General features: G+C 37.1%; 1 protein-coding gene across 1 annotated transcript in view; it reads right to left on the bottom strand.

The window, feature by feature from the left end:
* The window catches only part of LOC109107931 (laminin subunit gamma-1), a 53,113-nt gene extending 37,100 nt beyond the window's left edge, over positions 1-16,013 (bottom strand). Inside the window, exon 1 of the mRNA XM_042718564.1 lies at positions 15,285-16,013. Within this exon, the coding sequence (XP_042574498.1) occupies positions 15,285-15,654 (370 nt within the window). The 5' untranslated portion in view covers positions 15,655-16,013. The remainder of the gene's footprint in view (positions 1-15,284) is intronic.
* Between the last annotated feature and the right edge of the window lie 684 nt (positions 16,014-16,697).

Here is a 16,697-nt window from a genome sequence, read left to right as displayed (position 1 = left end):
TTCCCACAGCCCCGGGTTCGGCTATAGCTGGGATTGTGGTTTTATCAGGTCAGGGTCTATGGATGATGAAATCATAAACCGATTACTTATTTCCCAATTTTGGATGTGCAAATGTGCAAGAAACTGTACTATTGCTTTGAAATAACTCAAGGAAAAGTAGAAATGAAAACGCGGCCATCATTTCCTCACACCGTTTCAAATGTTTTTTTGTCAGTATACTGAAAGTCATGCATAGGTTTGGAATGAATATGTAGAGGAATACATGAAGACAGAATTTTCATGTCTATCACAATATTTCTTCATTTCGGTCGATGCGATTTAATTCCAATACCGATATGAACAATATCAAAAAAGCCTCAAAAGAACACCTACAATGGATGACTGTTCCTACAAACTTCTGAAAAATTAATTTGCCAAGTCTATGAAACCTCCTACTATAAAACTATATAATATTTTAGAAGAAATGTAAAATCATCCACAAATAAACAAGACTCTCAGGCTGATGATACATGGGGCAACTTTTTTTGAGCTATGTTGCTTGGGCACTTTCCTTTTGAGAATGGGTCACAGTTTTTCTGTCTGGATACTTTAGATCGGTTGTGGGCTCTGTCTCACCTGTTTGATCTTTGATGGCAGCATTGCTCAAAGTTGCCCAGTGTGTCATCAGCCTCAGACCAACCATATTAATATAAAAAAATAAGAGAGCAAAACAAATAACAAAAACACGTTGCTGGAGACGGGTTTATTGAAAATGCAAATTCATTCTCTACCAGCAGGAGGCGCTTTTGGATTGGCAGAAACAGCAGCTTCCCTGGTAACGGCTGTACACAAAGCTGCACTGGACTGATAAAAGCTACTTTATCAGATGAAAATGCCAAGTTCACTTCAAAGACACATTCATATAAAACACCCCCGCTGCGTTCTGATTTTGAAACGTGCGTGCATTGCTCATGTTTTAAACGAAGTCAAACTGTCAAAGACTTTTGGAAAATCTATTTGTAGCTGCCACATATAAATCAATGTATAGGAAACACTGGTAATGTATATTGAAATAATGGAAATCATATCACCAATATTGAAAAATATTTTGCGATATATATTAAATTATTGTCCAGCCCTACCTTTAAGCAATAAGGTGTCAGACTATCAAAACTGAGTGTCTCAAATATATTAAAGCTGACAAGTGTGATACTTAAAACACCAGGACCATAACACCACTGTGTTCATTTCTAATAAGGTTTAACAGTCAGCTGGCAACTTCCTGTCTGTCACCCTCAGCTGTTCCCCTAATAAAACCCAGTGAGCCAGCCATCAGCAGGACCGCTGATAACAGCCATTACAGGAGCAAAAAAGATACAGCACAGATCCAAAGTGGATAGTTGCTCTTTTCAAAGGGTCCTTTTTGAGAGTGATAAGAGGAAGGAGACATCTCTCTATCTCTCCTCTACTTTAATGTCACCCAAAGTCACTCATTCGTTGCTCTCATCACAGCTGTAGCTGTTGGCTGAAGGGTTTTGATGATTTTCATCAAAGATTTTCTTTGGGGGGTGGGGATCATCGCGATTGTTTAGTCTGAACCAGCATGTTTTCCACAAGAGTCAAGGGAAGTTTCAGGTTTTAACCAATCATATGACAGCATCACTATATAATCGCTATACAACTAAAACTACATAAGATGGTGGATCAAAAGTTGAATGAAGAATTTACCCCAATGCATGTCACACTAAAATATTCAAGATAGCCAATTTGCCTTTATGACCAAAAAAAAAAACCTTTATAATACCAGAAATATGTTTTTGATGGCAGAATTGTGGCCAAAACTGTACAATGTGCAACTGGCTTTTGCCTACATTATTTCCTGTGACAGATGGGTTTGGCTTTCAAGTGTGACTTGTATAATATATAATATCAGTTATAAATGATATATACATAATATAAACACACACACACACAAACCAAGTGATGCATTGACAAATGAGGCCAATTTAAGTGATGGTAAGAAGTTCTTTGCTGAAACCATGATATTGAGTGTTGTGTTTTCTATGAGTGGTCACTCTCTTCCTCCTCATACTGTCTTTGGCTGTGTGAAGGCTCAGTAGAGTATGCTAGGCATGCTAATGAGCACAAACTTGAAAATGCTGTTTGGTGCCAGGCAGAACGTCAAGCACATGCTATACTAGCAAACTCTGAGGACAAAAAAAGAATGGAAGTAAGTCAGGTTAGTTCAGTCTGCCAGGACTAAATTTGGCCCTGAAAACTTACTGAATGTAGACGGCTACAAGACAGCTGCTACGGCTAAAACAAGGCTGCAGGAAAGCTCAGGGAAAGTATCCAGAGTCTCAGGACTCATAACGGCTCAAAGACGGGCAGATAATGACACGATCCTACATTTTGTCTCAAAGGGTGATTGTGCCACAACAGGAACAACAGTTTTTACAATCAGCTTCAGCAGACACATTCTTTTCAACTTTGCAATGTCTTGAATTGTAAATGACATCCCCCTGCATCGCTAGCAGCAGAAAGATACAGTTGAACCAAGATATTATTTGGTGACATCTGGGAGGCAGTCAACACTGTAATACATTGTTCTTACTCTGCATATTTTCAATGGGCAATGAGGAAAAAACCCTTCCAGACTGAATAGTGTAATCACATGGCCAGACATCTGACAGACAGAAGAGAGGAGCTTCAGCAGACCCTGAATGTTAATTACTAACCTCTGACGCTATCATCTGACAGCTACAAGATCCTTAACACTACCGGTGCCTCGTCTCTGCTTATCTGAGAACAAGCTGATAGGAACCAAAGGCCAACTGCTTCTCACACCAAAACATGTCCATGAAGTGCACCATTTCTGACTTTATAAGGACTTTTATTCAGCAAGGATGCATAATTGATCAACAGTGACCCGAAACGCATTTATAATATTACAAAAGATTTCAATTTCAAATAAATTATGTTCATTTAATATAAAAAACTAAACAGAAAACATGGTACTAAACATGGTATCCTGGTTTCCACCAAAATATTAATCAGCACTCTTAATCATTGATATATTGATACATATGATAAATAAACTCTTTTCAACATTCCTTAAGCACCAAATCAGCATATTAGAATGATTTCTGAAGCATCATGTGACACTGAAGACTGAAGTAATGCCTGTTGAAAACTCAGCTACTATATAATATTGGGTAAAATAATGCCGATATGTACACAACACATACTGTAGAGTTCTAACTGTACAGTCCACACTGTAATCTGAGATTTGAGCCTACTGTAAATAAATAGTTTTAGAATATGGTTTACGACAAATAGATTCAGATTATGGATTCCAATATCAAATGGCAAATAAAAGCAGATTAATTAGCCTTTTTGAGTTTTATATCATTACGAAAGAAGCTAAAGCAAAGCATTTGCCATTTTAACAATGTAATTTACTATAGACATGACAGAAATACAAGCATTTCAGCTCTAGCATTACACAGGTTTGTAATGTTTCTGCAGAAACTTCGAATTTTATAAGGTCAAGGCGGCATGCTGTACAAAGCCCTTAAATCCGTCTTGAACCAAACCATGTAATTATGAAAAAGGAGGACTTCAGAGAGCTGAACTTCATTTCCACATGACGAGTGATCGCTGATATCAACAGTATCAAAATGACCTATGGGAGCATATGGAAAACCTGGCTTTGGATTAATTTCCTCTTTTTTTCAATTACAAATAACTAGGGCTTTTCTAAAAAAGCAATTAAATCCATACCGCACATAGCCAATAATGCTCTGTGATCCACTGGTGAAAAAAGGAGGGTATTTTGGAATTAAACGGGGTCAGAAGTCAATGACGGGCCAGTGAAATAGGGAGTATGGGTGTAGGGGTACAAGTCAAGAGTGTCCTGAGGGCACCACATCCTGTAGTATGGCGTGTTTCAGCATGTAGACCACCTATCAGATCTAAAGGCAATGACTAAATGAAATCTCACGGGTCAAATTACGGTCAGAGACATTCCTGAGTGGACACATCCCTAAATGTAGGTAATGCATAACTGGAACGTATACCTAGTTAATTTCACAACAAAAAGAATTAATAATAACTGTTTACAGTTTTTTTATACCATTTACCGTAACTGTTTAGTTAATTTTTGCTATTTTGTTTTTTTTATGCCATTAAAAAAAAAAAAAAAAAAAAAAAAAAAAAAACTCCAGTACACTTCTGTATAGGGCTGGGCGAAAATTCATATCTCTGTATTTTTTGGCTGATTTGCTGTATATGGTAGCCTATATACAGTATCTCTGTATTTTGTATTTGTAAAAAAAAAAAAAAGAAAATAAAAACATATACAAAACAATATACAAAAAAATTGTTAAAATCACATTACATGGTAACACTGCAATCTAAAAACAACAAAAACATATTTTTAAAGCAGAAGTTAAAGTTACTAAACTAAAAATGAAAATTGATTATTTTGATTACCCCATTACACTTTACAGTTAGTGCTATCATACAAATACACTTACTTGTAGGTTTAAAATTCTACATATGCCACATTTATTGTCCAACTACAAATATTTCAGAAAATGTATATTTTAGTCAGTTATTGCGCTCCCATTTCATTCAGCACTGTCTGTTTGGCACGCATGTGCGCCGCACTCATTCTGAGTCTGTGGAGATTAGCGGAGAATCTCTAAAGCAGAAGCTCATGCACTTCTGACAGGAAAATGGAAAGATTTCCATGGCTTTTTAACATTTACAGATGGAGAGTATACCTGTAAAATGTAAGTTATGCATTAAGGAAAACAGCACATCTCTTTTGAATACTGCGCGTGGACAGAGGCGTCACTAGATTTTTGCATAGTTTAGAGTGACAAATCACACCAGCGTACTTTAAGGTCAAAATACGTAGCAGCTACGCAAAATGCGTACAGGTTGGCAGGTCTGCCAGTCAGTCATTTTTGGCGCTAGGCAGGTATTAGTTTAAAATCCTGTTTGCGGGAACATCTCCCACTCAAAAACTTCTTCTCGCACTTCCCCTCCCTCGGGGACAACAACGAAAGATGGACACAATGCCCTGGTGACATCCATTGATGCTGAAGAAACGGTGCTCTAATATGCTGAAACGGAGCACTTTGCCACCTGCCCCCACTTCAAGCTGCTCCTGGCCCTTCAATTTACTCCCAATGGCAGGAATGTTAAGTTTCAACTTCAAAGTAAAGAGTGATGAATGGACTACAAACACAGGCTGTGGTTAAGCTTTTAGAGTGTAAATTTGGTTTTTAACATCTCATCCAGATGAAGACTTCTCTAAGATGGGGCAATGAAGTTCAGAGTAAGTTCTAATTAAGAATATTCAGTTTAAAAAAAGAAAGTCAGAAAGAGAAGAAAGAGGGGATGGAGGGAAGTAAGAGAAAAAACAAGCAGACTGAAAGGTGGGGGGTGTATGAACAGACAAGTAGGAATAACCAAACAAAAAGACTAATCCAGTTACTGCATAACCCTTCCCCCATGTAAAGAAAAGAAGACAAAGGGGTTTTGTGAAGTAGAACTTGAAGAGGGTGGGCTAGAGATAGAGGGGGAGCACTGGCCCATGCCTCAGATCTAAAGATAGGACCCTGACATCCACTCACACGCACACACGGCTGAGGCTTCTCCGGTGGGACGGTGCTTCATTCAAGAGGCTTAAGCAGAGAGCAGCCATTCAAGACATTCCTTAAGCGGCTATACCTTTTTACTTTAATAAGCTCCTTGGTGGCGTTCCTTCATCCTTACTGCTCTCAAATTTGCTTTGGACAAGTCTGTGTGGTTTTATGATTGTGGAAGAAATACGTACAAAGAGAGAGTTCAGTGGTTGTTTTAAGATAAAAATAATCTTTGATATCCAGGCAGTTACAGACAAAGGAGGAAAATGAAGTAAATCGGCTTTCGAGATTCTGCGATTATGCACAATAAACATTTCCAGACAGGCAACGAGGAACTGGACTGAACGTGTGTATGGGCATAATACGCATGAATCAGCTCTAAATCTTATTATGCATGTAAACAAGAGAGCAGATATTTACCTGACAATTTTGTGCTGTCAAACAATTAATTGCGATTAAAGTTTTTGTTTACATAATGTGTGTGTACTGTGTATATTTATTATGTAGATCTAAATATGTATGCATGCATGTATATATTTAATAAAAATATGTTATATCATGTAGACAAAAACTTTATAATATAAAAAATTAATAATTATAAAATATAATACAGTATAAATATATTAGAATAATATTAAAATATAAAATAATATATGATCTACCAATAAATAATGTATTTACTTACCCTAAAATTAACTTCATAGAATAAAATCATGTCCATATCACACAGAAACAGTTGTGAGTGATGAGTTTTTCTTGGAAAGTTGAGTTTAGGGTTTAAAAATCACAAATGAAAATGAAGTATAGTAGAACAATACAGAAGATGTGATCATATGAACTAACAGAGTAATGTGTGAGGTATCTTTCAAAGATAATGTATACACCATTATTCATTTACATTTCTCTAGTTTGTAGCGCTTATTACCACATTGGCCCTGCATTCTAGCATTCTGGCCAATTATCCAACACAAAGGCAGGAGGAATGTCACAACAGAGTGCAGAATTTGCTTTGTTATTCCTCAGGAGGAGATCGTGTTTGGACAGGGGAGACAAAAGGAAGTGACTGCTGAGACTCTGATTACAATCGTGGCTCAACGTTTCTCTGGCTGCCGGAAACCATACTGACCTTTGGTCAACAGAGTGTGCGTGTGTGTGTGTTTGTGTGTGTGTGAGAAAGAGAGAGATATCTTTACAAGAACGGCTTTAAAAAACAAGGTCAGAGATCCTTTAAAAATGGGTTGTAATATAATCGAATATGCTAAGACAAGGGGGTCACCTTTACTAATAAAGCAGCTCTCAACATTTAGGGCTGTGTAAACAAAAGCTAAATGAAGTTGAATGTGATGTGACATATTACTGATTCGTAGGTTGAAAATCGAGGCCTTTCCTTAAACAGGAGAGACGCCAGACCTCCACCTGTCTGACTCTATAATGTGACTTGTTTTCTCTCGTAACCTATTTCTGGATGAATAAAACTTACTTTGACAGATAAGTGTTACTGAAAAAAAAGATGTTTTGATGAATGAGTTTTATGCAAGGTTGGCATGACAAATAAGGAACCCTCTAAAATCTGACTCATGCAATGAACTTTGGGGTCATGAAACAGTCTTGAAATCCAGCCTGCGTCGAAGGAGAAAGTAGTGGTAAGCCAATAAACTGGTAAGAAAATACAGATATTTCATAGCTTTATCTCACTGTGAAAAATAAATGAAAACTATTTCTGACAGTGTGGAACTGATCAAATAGGCCAAATAGTTAAAGAGTAAAACTATAAACTCTGTCACGGTTTGACAAATGATTATTTTTCTCTCATTGAATAATCTGTCAGAAGATCATTTGTTTAATAGTCTGTCAAAAATGGTTGAGTTTATTTTCCAGGCACTTCAGAAAAACATAACACAGGAAACCATAGGATCAGAGGTACGAAGGACTAAAACAACTATTTGCCCAGCCACAAGAAGAAAAAAAGCATTAGGGTGTTGTTTAAAGAACATGATATTTCACCCAAAACAAAATGCTAATAGAAGCCAGATTTAACAATGGAGAGTTTATGATTTGAAAACACTGTGAATCCCCTACCATATTAATATTGTATTGAGCCTTTAGCTAATTTTAACATCAGCTCTGTGTGAATGCATTTACTGAAGTACTGAAAAATGGCTTGGGAATTAACTTTGCATTAATTAGGCACTTTTGAAAGTATGAAAAATGTAGACTACTGTATCAACATGCCCAAGTCAAAAATATACATTAGGCAGTACCACAGAGCATCAAGTCTTAGCTTATTTAAATTATAGAAAGATAAAAACACAGCTAAAAATCATATCTAGATGTGTATTAACAGGCACAATCTTACACTGATTACAAAAAAAACAAAAAACAGAATTAAGTCAAGATCCAGTTGGTTGATTGTATTGTTCTTAAATTTGCACACCTGAATTTTTGCCATTTACCCCAATTTCACTTCACCTGTGGTATTCATGCTTACATTCTGATGTAAAAACTGAAGTAATCGGGTATATCAAATCAAACACTCTCCCAAAATGTAACAAATCACCTTTCCTGAATATTTTTATGATACATTATTGTAGCATGCAATGGAAAAGGTTTGTCTCCAAACCCAGGAAGCGAGGTTGTTCACTCTCCGATTGTAAACCTCATATTTTACTCTACTTTCAAATCATGCTTCACTGTAAAAGCATGTGCTATCACCGATGCCCGAGGGAGGGTATTTTCATAAAGTATGAACCAGCTGTGTAGTGTACACTGCCAACTCTTTTAACCATCCGCTCCAAGAGAACGTGATGTGCTGGAAGAAATAATGAGGTACACAGAGTTTTTCCCATTGTATTGGGACAACACTCCTGTTCCCATCTGGCTTGTGAAGCTCTGTTTATGTGTGAAAACAGCTGTATTTGGCAACTGACAATCTGCAAGGAAGCCGAGAGATCGGATTCACACTTTAGTACTTGGATGCAACGCTTTGAAGCTTCAGAAGAACTCTTTGTTGGAAAATAACAGAGACCTGGGCCTGACATCGGATATGTTTTGAAAAGCATGTTTTAAGTTGAGGTGTCAGTAAACTTAAAAAAGCTGCTTTATGACCTTTTGTGGAAAGTTTAAAGTTGAATAGTGTCCAAATGTGAATGAATGACTAAAAAGTGACTTTTAAATAGTTTTAAAATAGTGATGTGCAAAATTCCACCCAATGGCAGAATTGTGTGTATATCGTTTCTTAAAAAGCCTAAAAAAAAAATTGCATTAAAAAATAGTCTGCTAGTATGAGCACATTTGCCAGGCCTGACAGGCTAAATACTTGATGAACTGGTTGACCTATGTATCACATATCAGGTCATATCAGAGCACTGATATTATTTTGTTTTTGCAACTCTGCAACAGGTTGTGGATGACAGATTTGGAAAATAACCACCACACTGTCTTATTCCACTCATGCATTAGCTGGAGTTTGAACAGTCTCACTCACAACTTGAGCTACATTTCCTTTACAAGTCAAAATAAGGAGCAAAACAATGAGGAATAACACTGTATGATTGATTTTGACAATATAGCGCTGGCAGATAGGAAACAAAATGTTCTGTAAACATATGCTGTCATAAAATTGGAGGTTAATGCATGTTGTCACCAGTGAAGCCTTTAATAGGTATCCAATTCGTACCTTGCCTGCCTACATGCCCAATCAAAGACATCTGAGAAGAGCCAAATCCAAAGATGAACGCTGCTTACAGGTGGAGCAGAGAGCACTGAGTGCACTAAGCCTCAAGGTATTGAAAGACCAAGGACGAATAATGTACAGTGTATGTGTAAAAAGGTGAGAACAAAGTTCAAGGAGGCCAACTGTGGAAAACTTTCAGTTCCTCCTTGAATACACACATCAAAGCAACAATAGTAATTACTAAATCGTTCAGCTCTGTATGGGAAAAACAAACAAAATTAGCGTACACTCAAATTTTTCAATTGCATGCAAAATATATTGGCACCATATTGTTTATTGGCTGATATTATCCATTTTTTGGTTTTGGTAATTGTTTTGGTACTGTTCGATATTGAATAGTTTGTTCATGCTCACTTCCATCATTTATACTTTTACAATAATTTTGCCATCCTCCAGCGTTCACTTAAACTTCATTTTTTTAAAAGCTAGAAGACTTTTAGACACCGTTAGAGGTCATTTAACACTGTTAAAAGTAAAATTTTGCAAATCTCAAAATATACATTTTCCATACTGAATAATCTAATGATGTGATATCTAAATTCACTTTAATAGTTTATTTTATTTTTATTTTTTTTTTACATTTATTTAGACAGGCTAGCACAGAATTTTAATATCAGCCATTACAACATTTTCCAGTTACAATGCATCTTTTAAATTGCACATCGAAATGGTAAAAAGCAAGAAAATTAAATCACATCAATAAATTTTAAATGACATTTCATAATTTACTTTAATTTAACTTTCAGCACAAATGAAGATAGATGAAAATAAGTGCAGTGACCTAAAATCATTGTGGGGACTTCCAATATCTCTAATTTAGTGAATTTACAATATTCAAATACTTCCTACTTCCTTAAACATTTGGGATATTCTCTATAAAAACGATATAAAAAAAGATACAAGCAGAAATAAGAATAACCCCCAAATATATTTTTCAAGCACCCAACACAGCACAGTGGCATGCTGAAATCATCACCCATCATGCAGACAGGCTTATTTATGTCAAACTAGCATTAAATCTCTATAGCTTAACATTTAACGGGGTCCGGTCATTTATTACGAGCACTAATCAGTGATGGCAAGAACAGCAAACAGTGGCCCCTGAGGGCTCATTCCACTATTTCAGAGTCAAACGGGCCCACAGGACAACATAACCACAGCTCCCCGTCTGACGGCTCCTATAGCTGGCACCACAGACCCAGTGTGGGCTCTTTCATTACACGTTTGCACAATCTAGAAAGGACTAGTGGCTCACAATGGCTTTATCACCAGGAAATGAGGGAGATTCTGCACTTTGTCCACCCTGGGTGGTCCGAAACTCAAATCTTGCCCCTGGCTGCACAATTAGAGCCACCAAATAGTCCAAGTCATTGCTTTCTAAGAGTGGTGGCATTGCAAAAGCGCGGAAACAACACATTAGCTTGGATTACGTTTACTATAGTGATGCAATTCCTAACAAATTCAATATCAACCGCCAATTTTCGTCTCAAAGGAGAAAAGCAGCAACCGGCCCGATAACAACTGGTGTAAAAAAAATACAGCTCGACTACAAAGCTTTCATAAACACAAGTTTCCCATACTGAGATCATACCTGCCAGAGAATAACAATAGGTTTGAACCAGATAGCAAGCTCTTCTTTCCAACCCCCTACACTTAGATTGGTATAATTTGGACCATCTGGTCCCCCTTCAGAAATGACAAGTTCTTTGATGGAGTTTGGGGAAAAAAGCGCCTCTGAGGGATAGGAGACGAGGACCCCAAAGCCCAGGAAACATTCGGCTGTTCAGTTTCCCACACTGCAACCACTCATCTTCTCCTCTCTTATGAGAAATCAAGAGAGAGAGGATGAGACAGGAAAGAGGCAAAGAGAGGAGGAAAACAAGAACTGAAAGCAACTTGGCTCTCCTCCAGTAAACCAAGTTCAAACTTCTTAACATACTGTAAATGCCCATTAGCTCCAAGTAAAACAAGCTTCTTCCTGACACATAAATAACCGTCTGTACAAATCCTAAAGGAAGACAGTATTAAAAAGACCACATTGTATTCTGGAGAGTGTGCGCCAGAATATTCCCAGATTTAAACAATTAGGAGGCAGATGTTCAACCAGCCACTTTCCATGAAAACAGAAGGGAAAACAAGGAGAGCTCCTGATAAATGCACAAGGACAGCATATGATTTCAGTGGCGTTACAAACTCAAAACAGGAGGAAAAAAAGGCTCTTTCATTTTAATAGTTTAGCATTTAAGTATGAAATTGAAGATGAGACAATATGATGCAGAGTAAAATGCAAGGCACGGATTGACATTCACGGTAAACACTGCAGATTTCTTCTTTCTATCAGTGAGGGAGGAAATAGGGCACGATAAGGGCCATTCACAAGCTCAAGTTAATGAATCACTCACTGCTGCAGTTTATCAGATGAAAGGAAATTCTCACCCTCCGCAAATGCTCCCTAGAGTGTCCTGCAGAAGAACTTTATCTCAAATGCACTTTGCCAATTCAAGAAGTTGGAAGTAACACACTAGTAGAATTAAGAGCTTTTTTGCCGTGTTCTTCTATCAATGTTGCAAAAAATACACACCAAGCTATCATTCCATATAAATTCTATATAAAAACCAATGCACTGACGACAGTCGCATTTAAAGAAAGACATCGGTTAATCTACTTAAATATCTACAGAGAAGATATTGTGCATTTTTAATGAGTCAATCAAAAGAATTCACAAAAAAATCTTGAACTTACTTGGAAGTTAGTTGTTTGAATCAGACTCACTCTGTAAGTGAATCATTCAGATCCAATACTGAGGTCACAAATCGACTAAACAGAGTCATTTTCAAAACAAACTTACAGTCGATTATATTTCAGTTAATTGTAAAATCTGGCATATGTCACCAGAGAGAAATTTAAGTCTAAAAATTATGATGTTGCATATACAAGGATGAACTGTTCGCAATAAGATTAATAACATGCATTTAGGAAAAAAGGAGAGGGAATGAACAATTAATTTTCATTCCATGCAGACTTGAATTCATAATAAAAAAATTCAAAGAAATAAATACTTTTATAACAAAGACAGTAAAACATTATATACTTTACAAGGGTGTACAAGTAAATATTCTATGGCTGACTAAAAAGTCCTTGTTTTAGAACCTAAGTATAACATCAACACCTAAGACAATTCTAGAAAAACATCCTCCTATCTACAGAAATATAAATTGGCACTTCTAGATGGGTATGACACAGAATAGCTAAATTTATGTCTGCAGACCCTCAGGGCTGTGTCTGACAAGAAACCATTTTTAAAGCATCAGCATCAACAATTTTCCATTAACCTAACCATTCTTTAAACCACCAGATTATATACAGTATATTTGCCTGTACAAGTTCAGATGCATATGTCTGCAAGTCTTCATCAGCCGGTGTCTGGATGATGATTCACATTTCTCAGTCTCACGGCATTCTTGAAGCTTGACAGGCCAGCCAGAACTGCTTAATAAAGAACGAGTGTGGGACATACAGAAATGTTCAATAGTAAATCTAATCTACCCTCCTCATCTGTCCTTGCCCCCCAGGCCAGGCCAAATCTCCATGCTCTCTAAGGACTCAGCAGTGTCATGTTAAGACATGCCTGCTTCCGCCTCGACCATCCCAACGAAGGCAGAATAAACATGAAAGCCATCAAAGACAGAGCACATAAAATAAAAGCTTATGGCTGGGACCCAAACTACTTGTGGGTTCCCACCTACAGAGTCGCTTTGGAAAAAACAAAAACCATGGAAGAACAAAACAAACAAGTAAATCAACAATTGTGAATCTTCTCAGATATTTTGGCTTCAGTTCTCAGTAAGATGTGTAAAAAGAGATACGTGTCCACTTCAACCCATTAAAACAATGTATTTTTGAATAATGCATAAAAACACTGTTTGGGAAAAATTATCAAAATGCATATTAAAAATGTTATATACTTTTAAAATAAAGATGCGTAAAAGGATAGATTTTAAGATTTTAGAATCTGAATAACCTTCTTTCACCACAAAGAACCTTTCGTGTAACAGAAGTTCTTCAGATGTTAAAGATTCTTCGTGGAACCATTTAGACAAAAAAAGTTTTTTCTATGGCATCGTGAAGCACCTTTATTTTTAAGAGTGTAAATATATAATTTACATTTATTTTTAAATATTTTGTTCGTTAGAAGTCTATGATAGAAGCACATTTTTCAAATAAATAAAAAATAAAAATGTGGCTCAACAAATTAGTCAATTTCATTACTTGAAGGTGCATGATCAAGATGAAACGCATCAAATATTAGGCTATATGTCTGTCAGTTTCACGCTGTTTTAATGACAGGATTCAAATGCAAAATGCCTAAATCAACAAGAAGAACTAAAGTTAATTAGAAGAAAAGGTGTCTGACGGAAAAGGCCCGTTGGAGACCATGTGCTAACAAATGGCTGCTAATTAGCCAAGTGTATGATAGAAAGATTAAAAGCCAAATCACTTCCTCTTCCATTATCTAAATGCAAATGTCTTATTGACACCCTGATTACAGCTCATTAGACATACTTGCATTTGGGTATATAGCTGCATCTACTTGGGAACGAGAGGCTACAGAGGTCCTGGCTTGCTGGGACTCTATTAATTGGTTACATTACTGCTCTTTTCCCACAGTCAGAAGAACCTCCTCCTGCAACCCAAGCGTTCTGCTTATGCTGGAAGAAATTCAATGATTTGCGTAATGTGCACAAATTCACCGCCTAGTAGAGAGGTCACTCCAGATCTAACAGAGGGTCTATATTATTTTCTAAAACAGGGATTCTGAACCCAGAGTATGTATCTTGTATGATCTTCTTAGGTAAGGCTTCTCCTTGATGGGCCCCAGAACTGAAGAACAGTAAAGTTTGAGCTGTATTTAAAAGCATTGATTCTTGCTAAATGACATCTAGTATATCATAACAATATAATACAACAAAAAGTTTAACCATGATGATTAGAAACACACAGATTTATTATTGCCTAAAGCTATGAAATATGAGTGGTGATGATGACTGAGCTATGAGTGATCGCTATTAGTAGTATAATGCAGAAATCTAGATTTGCCATATGCTTCACATCTGAGCAGACTGAAAAAGTGGACAGAACATATGACCTTTAAAGTAAGTTATTAGTACATATTTAGTGGAATCTATTATTTATTTATGAGACACTAGCATTTATTGTCTCACTACAACTGCCTAAGCTAAAGTTTACAATAAGCCTCATTTGTGCATAAAATATAATGCATTATAATAAGCAATGCATTTTCACAGTACTGATTACATCTAGATTTAAAAAGTTATTGTTACATTTTGCAATTTACATTTATTAAATGCTCTACAAGTACTGTTCATGTTACCTAATAAGATATTATTGTAAAATGTTACCTTGCTTTTTTCCAACTCGTCGTACATTGATTAGTCAGCATGGCTACTTAATAGTTTATTATAACTACTTTCTAATAAGATTAATAACACAATCTAACAAATAGAATAGATACCAGCAACTATCCAAAAAGTAACTAAGAAATACATAGGGAATAGTAACTAGTAATAGTGAAATTATCAGCTATTGGTTACTAGTCAAAAGTGAATAGTTAATATCTTAATCAGAGATCTCTATAAATTTCAATAAAAAAAATGTTTCACCAGTAACAATGAAGTAGTTGTCACTAAGTAGCAAATAAATAAGTTACAGTATGCAACGAATACATACTGGTGGTGACTAATTTTAATGAATAGCTACCAATGAAACTGAGATGCTAACTTTAACTAATGCTAAATCGACTTGCCACAACTCTGGAACAACTTTTATTCACAGCGCAGGAAACCAAAGCAGATTTTTGTGACTCTGACACGAGAATACAAGAGAAAGCTGCTTACCCAGGTGAAGGGTCAGGTTGATGGAGTTTGGGTACTGGATGCCCGCTAACATAGTCTGACTTTGCCACCAGGTGGTATCCGCTTGGTTGTTGTAATCGGTGAGATAAACAGCGCTGTGGTGGTGTCTGGGGTCTCCGGCGTCGCAAATGTGGCATGATTTTGTGACCCCCGTTACCCCGGTCTGTACACAGTATTCTTCAGGCGGCGAGCCGCAAGTGTTGGTGGCCACTACAGTTACATTGAAAGCGGCGTTAACAAACTCTGGCATGCAGCGATGAGGCCGATTGGAGTCGTCTATACATTCATCCATCGCTCCGTGACTGCACGCTGCCCACAAAGTCCATAATAACAAACAGCTAAAAAGCGACATTGTGTCCTTTTGTTTATGCGACCTCAAGTAGCTACCGTCACTGTCTTGATCCCTTCAGTCCTCGTAGTCTTTAAAAAGTTTGCTGTAACTCGCCAGCTACCGAGTTTGTGGTTTTATAAATAAACTCATGCGGAAAATGGTGGTAATCGCTTCACCTCCAAAAAGCGATAGTTGTGGCTTAACCTCCTCGCGACTTCTCTCTTGCAAACCTTCACTTTATTACTGCTTTGTAACCACCGCCATAGGGAAAAAAACTTTTGGAGAAAAGGAACTGTCCGACTACACCCTGGCAGCCAGTGCGCAAGTCAAAGTACTTCCAAAAAAAAAAAAAAAAATCCCTACGTCTACTTCCGCCTGAAGGGATGCTTTGATGGACCGCCGGCCCGCTAAACAAGGCAAGTCCAAATGGACAGAGAGGCGTGAGTGGGCGTGGCGAAATGAGTTTGGGTGAAATGGGCGTGGCTTTGCGCTTTCCCAATTGGTCAGTTTCCCAGTCCACTCCAGGAGTGGGTGGGGCCGGAGTTTCATACCTCACAGATTCTCAACGGAACGATGAACTGACCACTAACTATCCGTAAATAGATAAACAAATGTGTGTTGAACCATGGCTTGATTCGCCATCAGAAAAAAATCTCTCTTTCAAATAGCTGTCCATACGCAGTCAGGCAGTTAAGTACTTATCATTTTATCTTCAAAGAGACATACTTTCTGGATGATTCCCTCGTGCTATGAATAACTAGGAGATGATAGCTGTTGCTTGCTGTGAGCAGTGGGGTCAAAGAGCAAGGTTATATAGAAACCTACTCTACCAGGCAAGAATAAATCCCAAGACTTTAAATAGATGAGTCTTACGTTTTGTGGGCTGTTTATTAATATTTTACCATTGTTTCTAAGTATAGAGAATCTTCTAAAAGTTTGCCCCACACTTACCTCAAAATCAACTTTTAGGTTTTTACGCAGCTAGAATATTCAAAGCCTTCACAGGACTAACTAACTAAAAAAATAACCACAGTTAAGATTGCAATTCTGGTAATTTGTTTTCC

Source organism: Cyprinus carpio, chromosome B2, assembly GCF_018340385.1.
Source record: "Cyprinus carpio isolate SPL01 chromosome B2, ASM1834038v1, whole genome shotgun sequence".
Lineage (NCBI taxonomy): Eukaryota > Metazoa > Chordata > Actinopteri > Cypriniformes > Cyprinidae > Cyprinus > Cyprinus carpio.
This window is presented reverse-complemented; position numbering and strand designations above follow the sequence as displayed.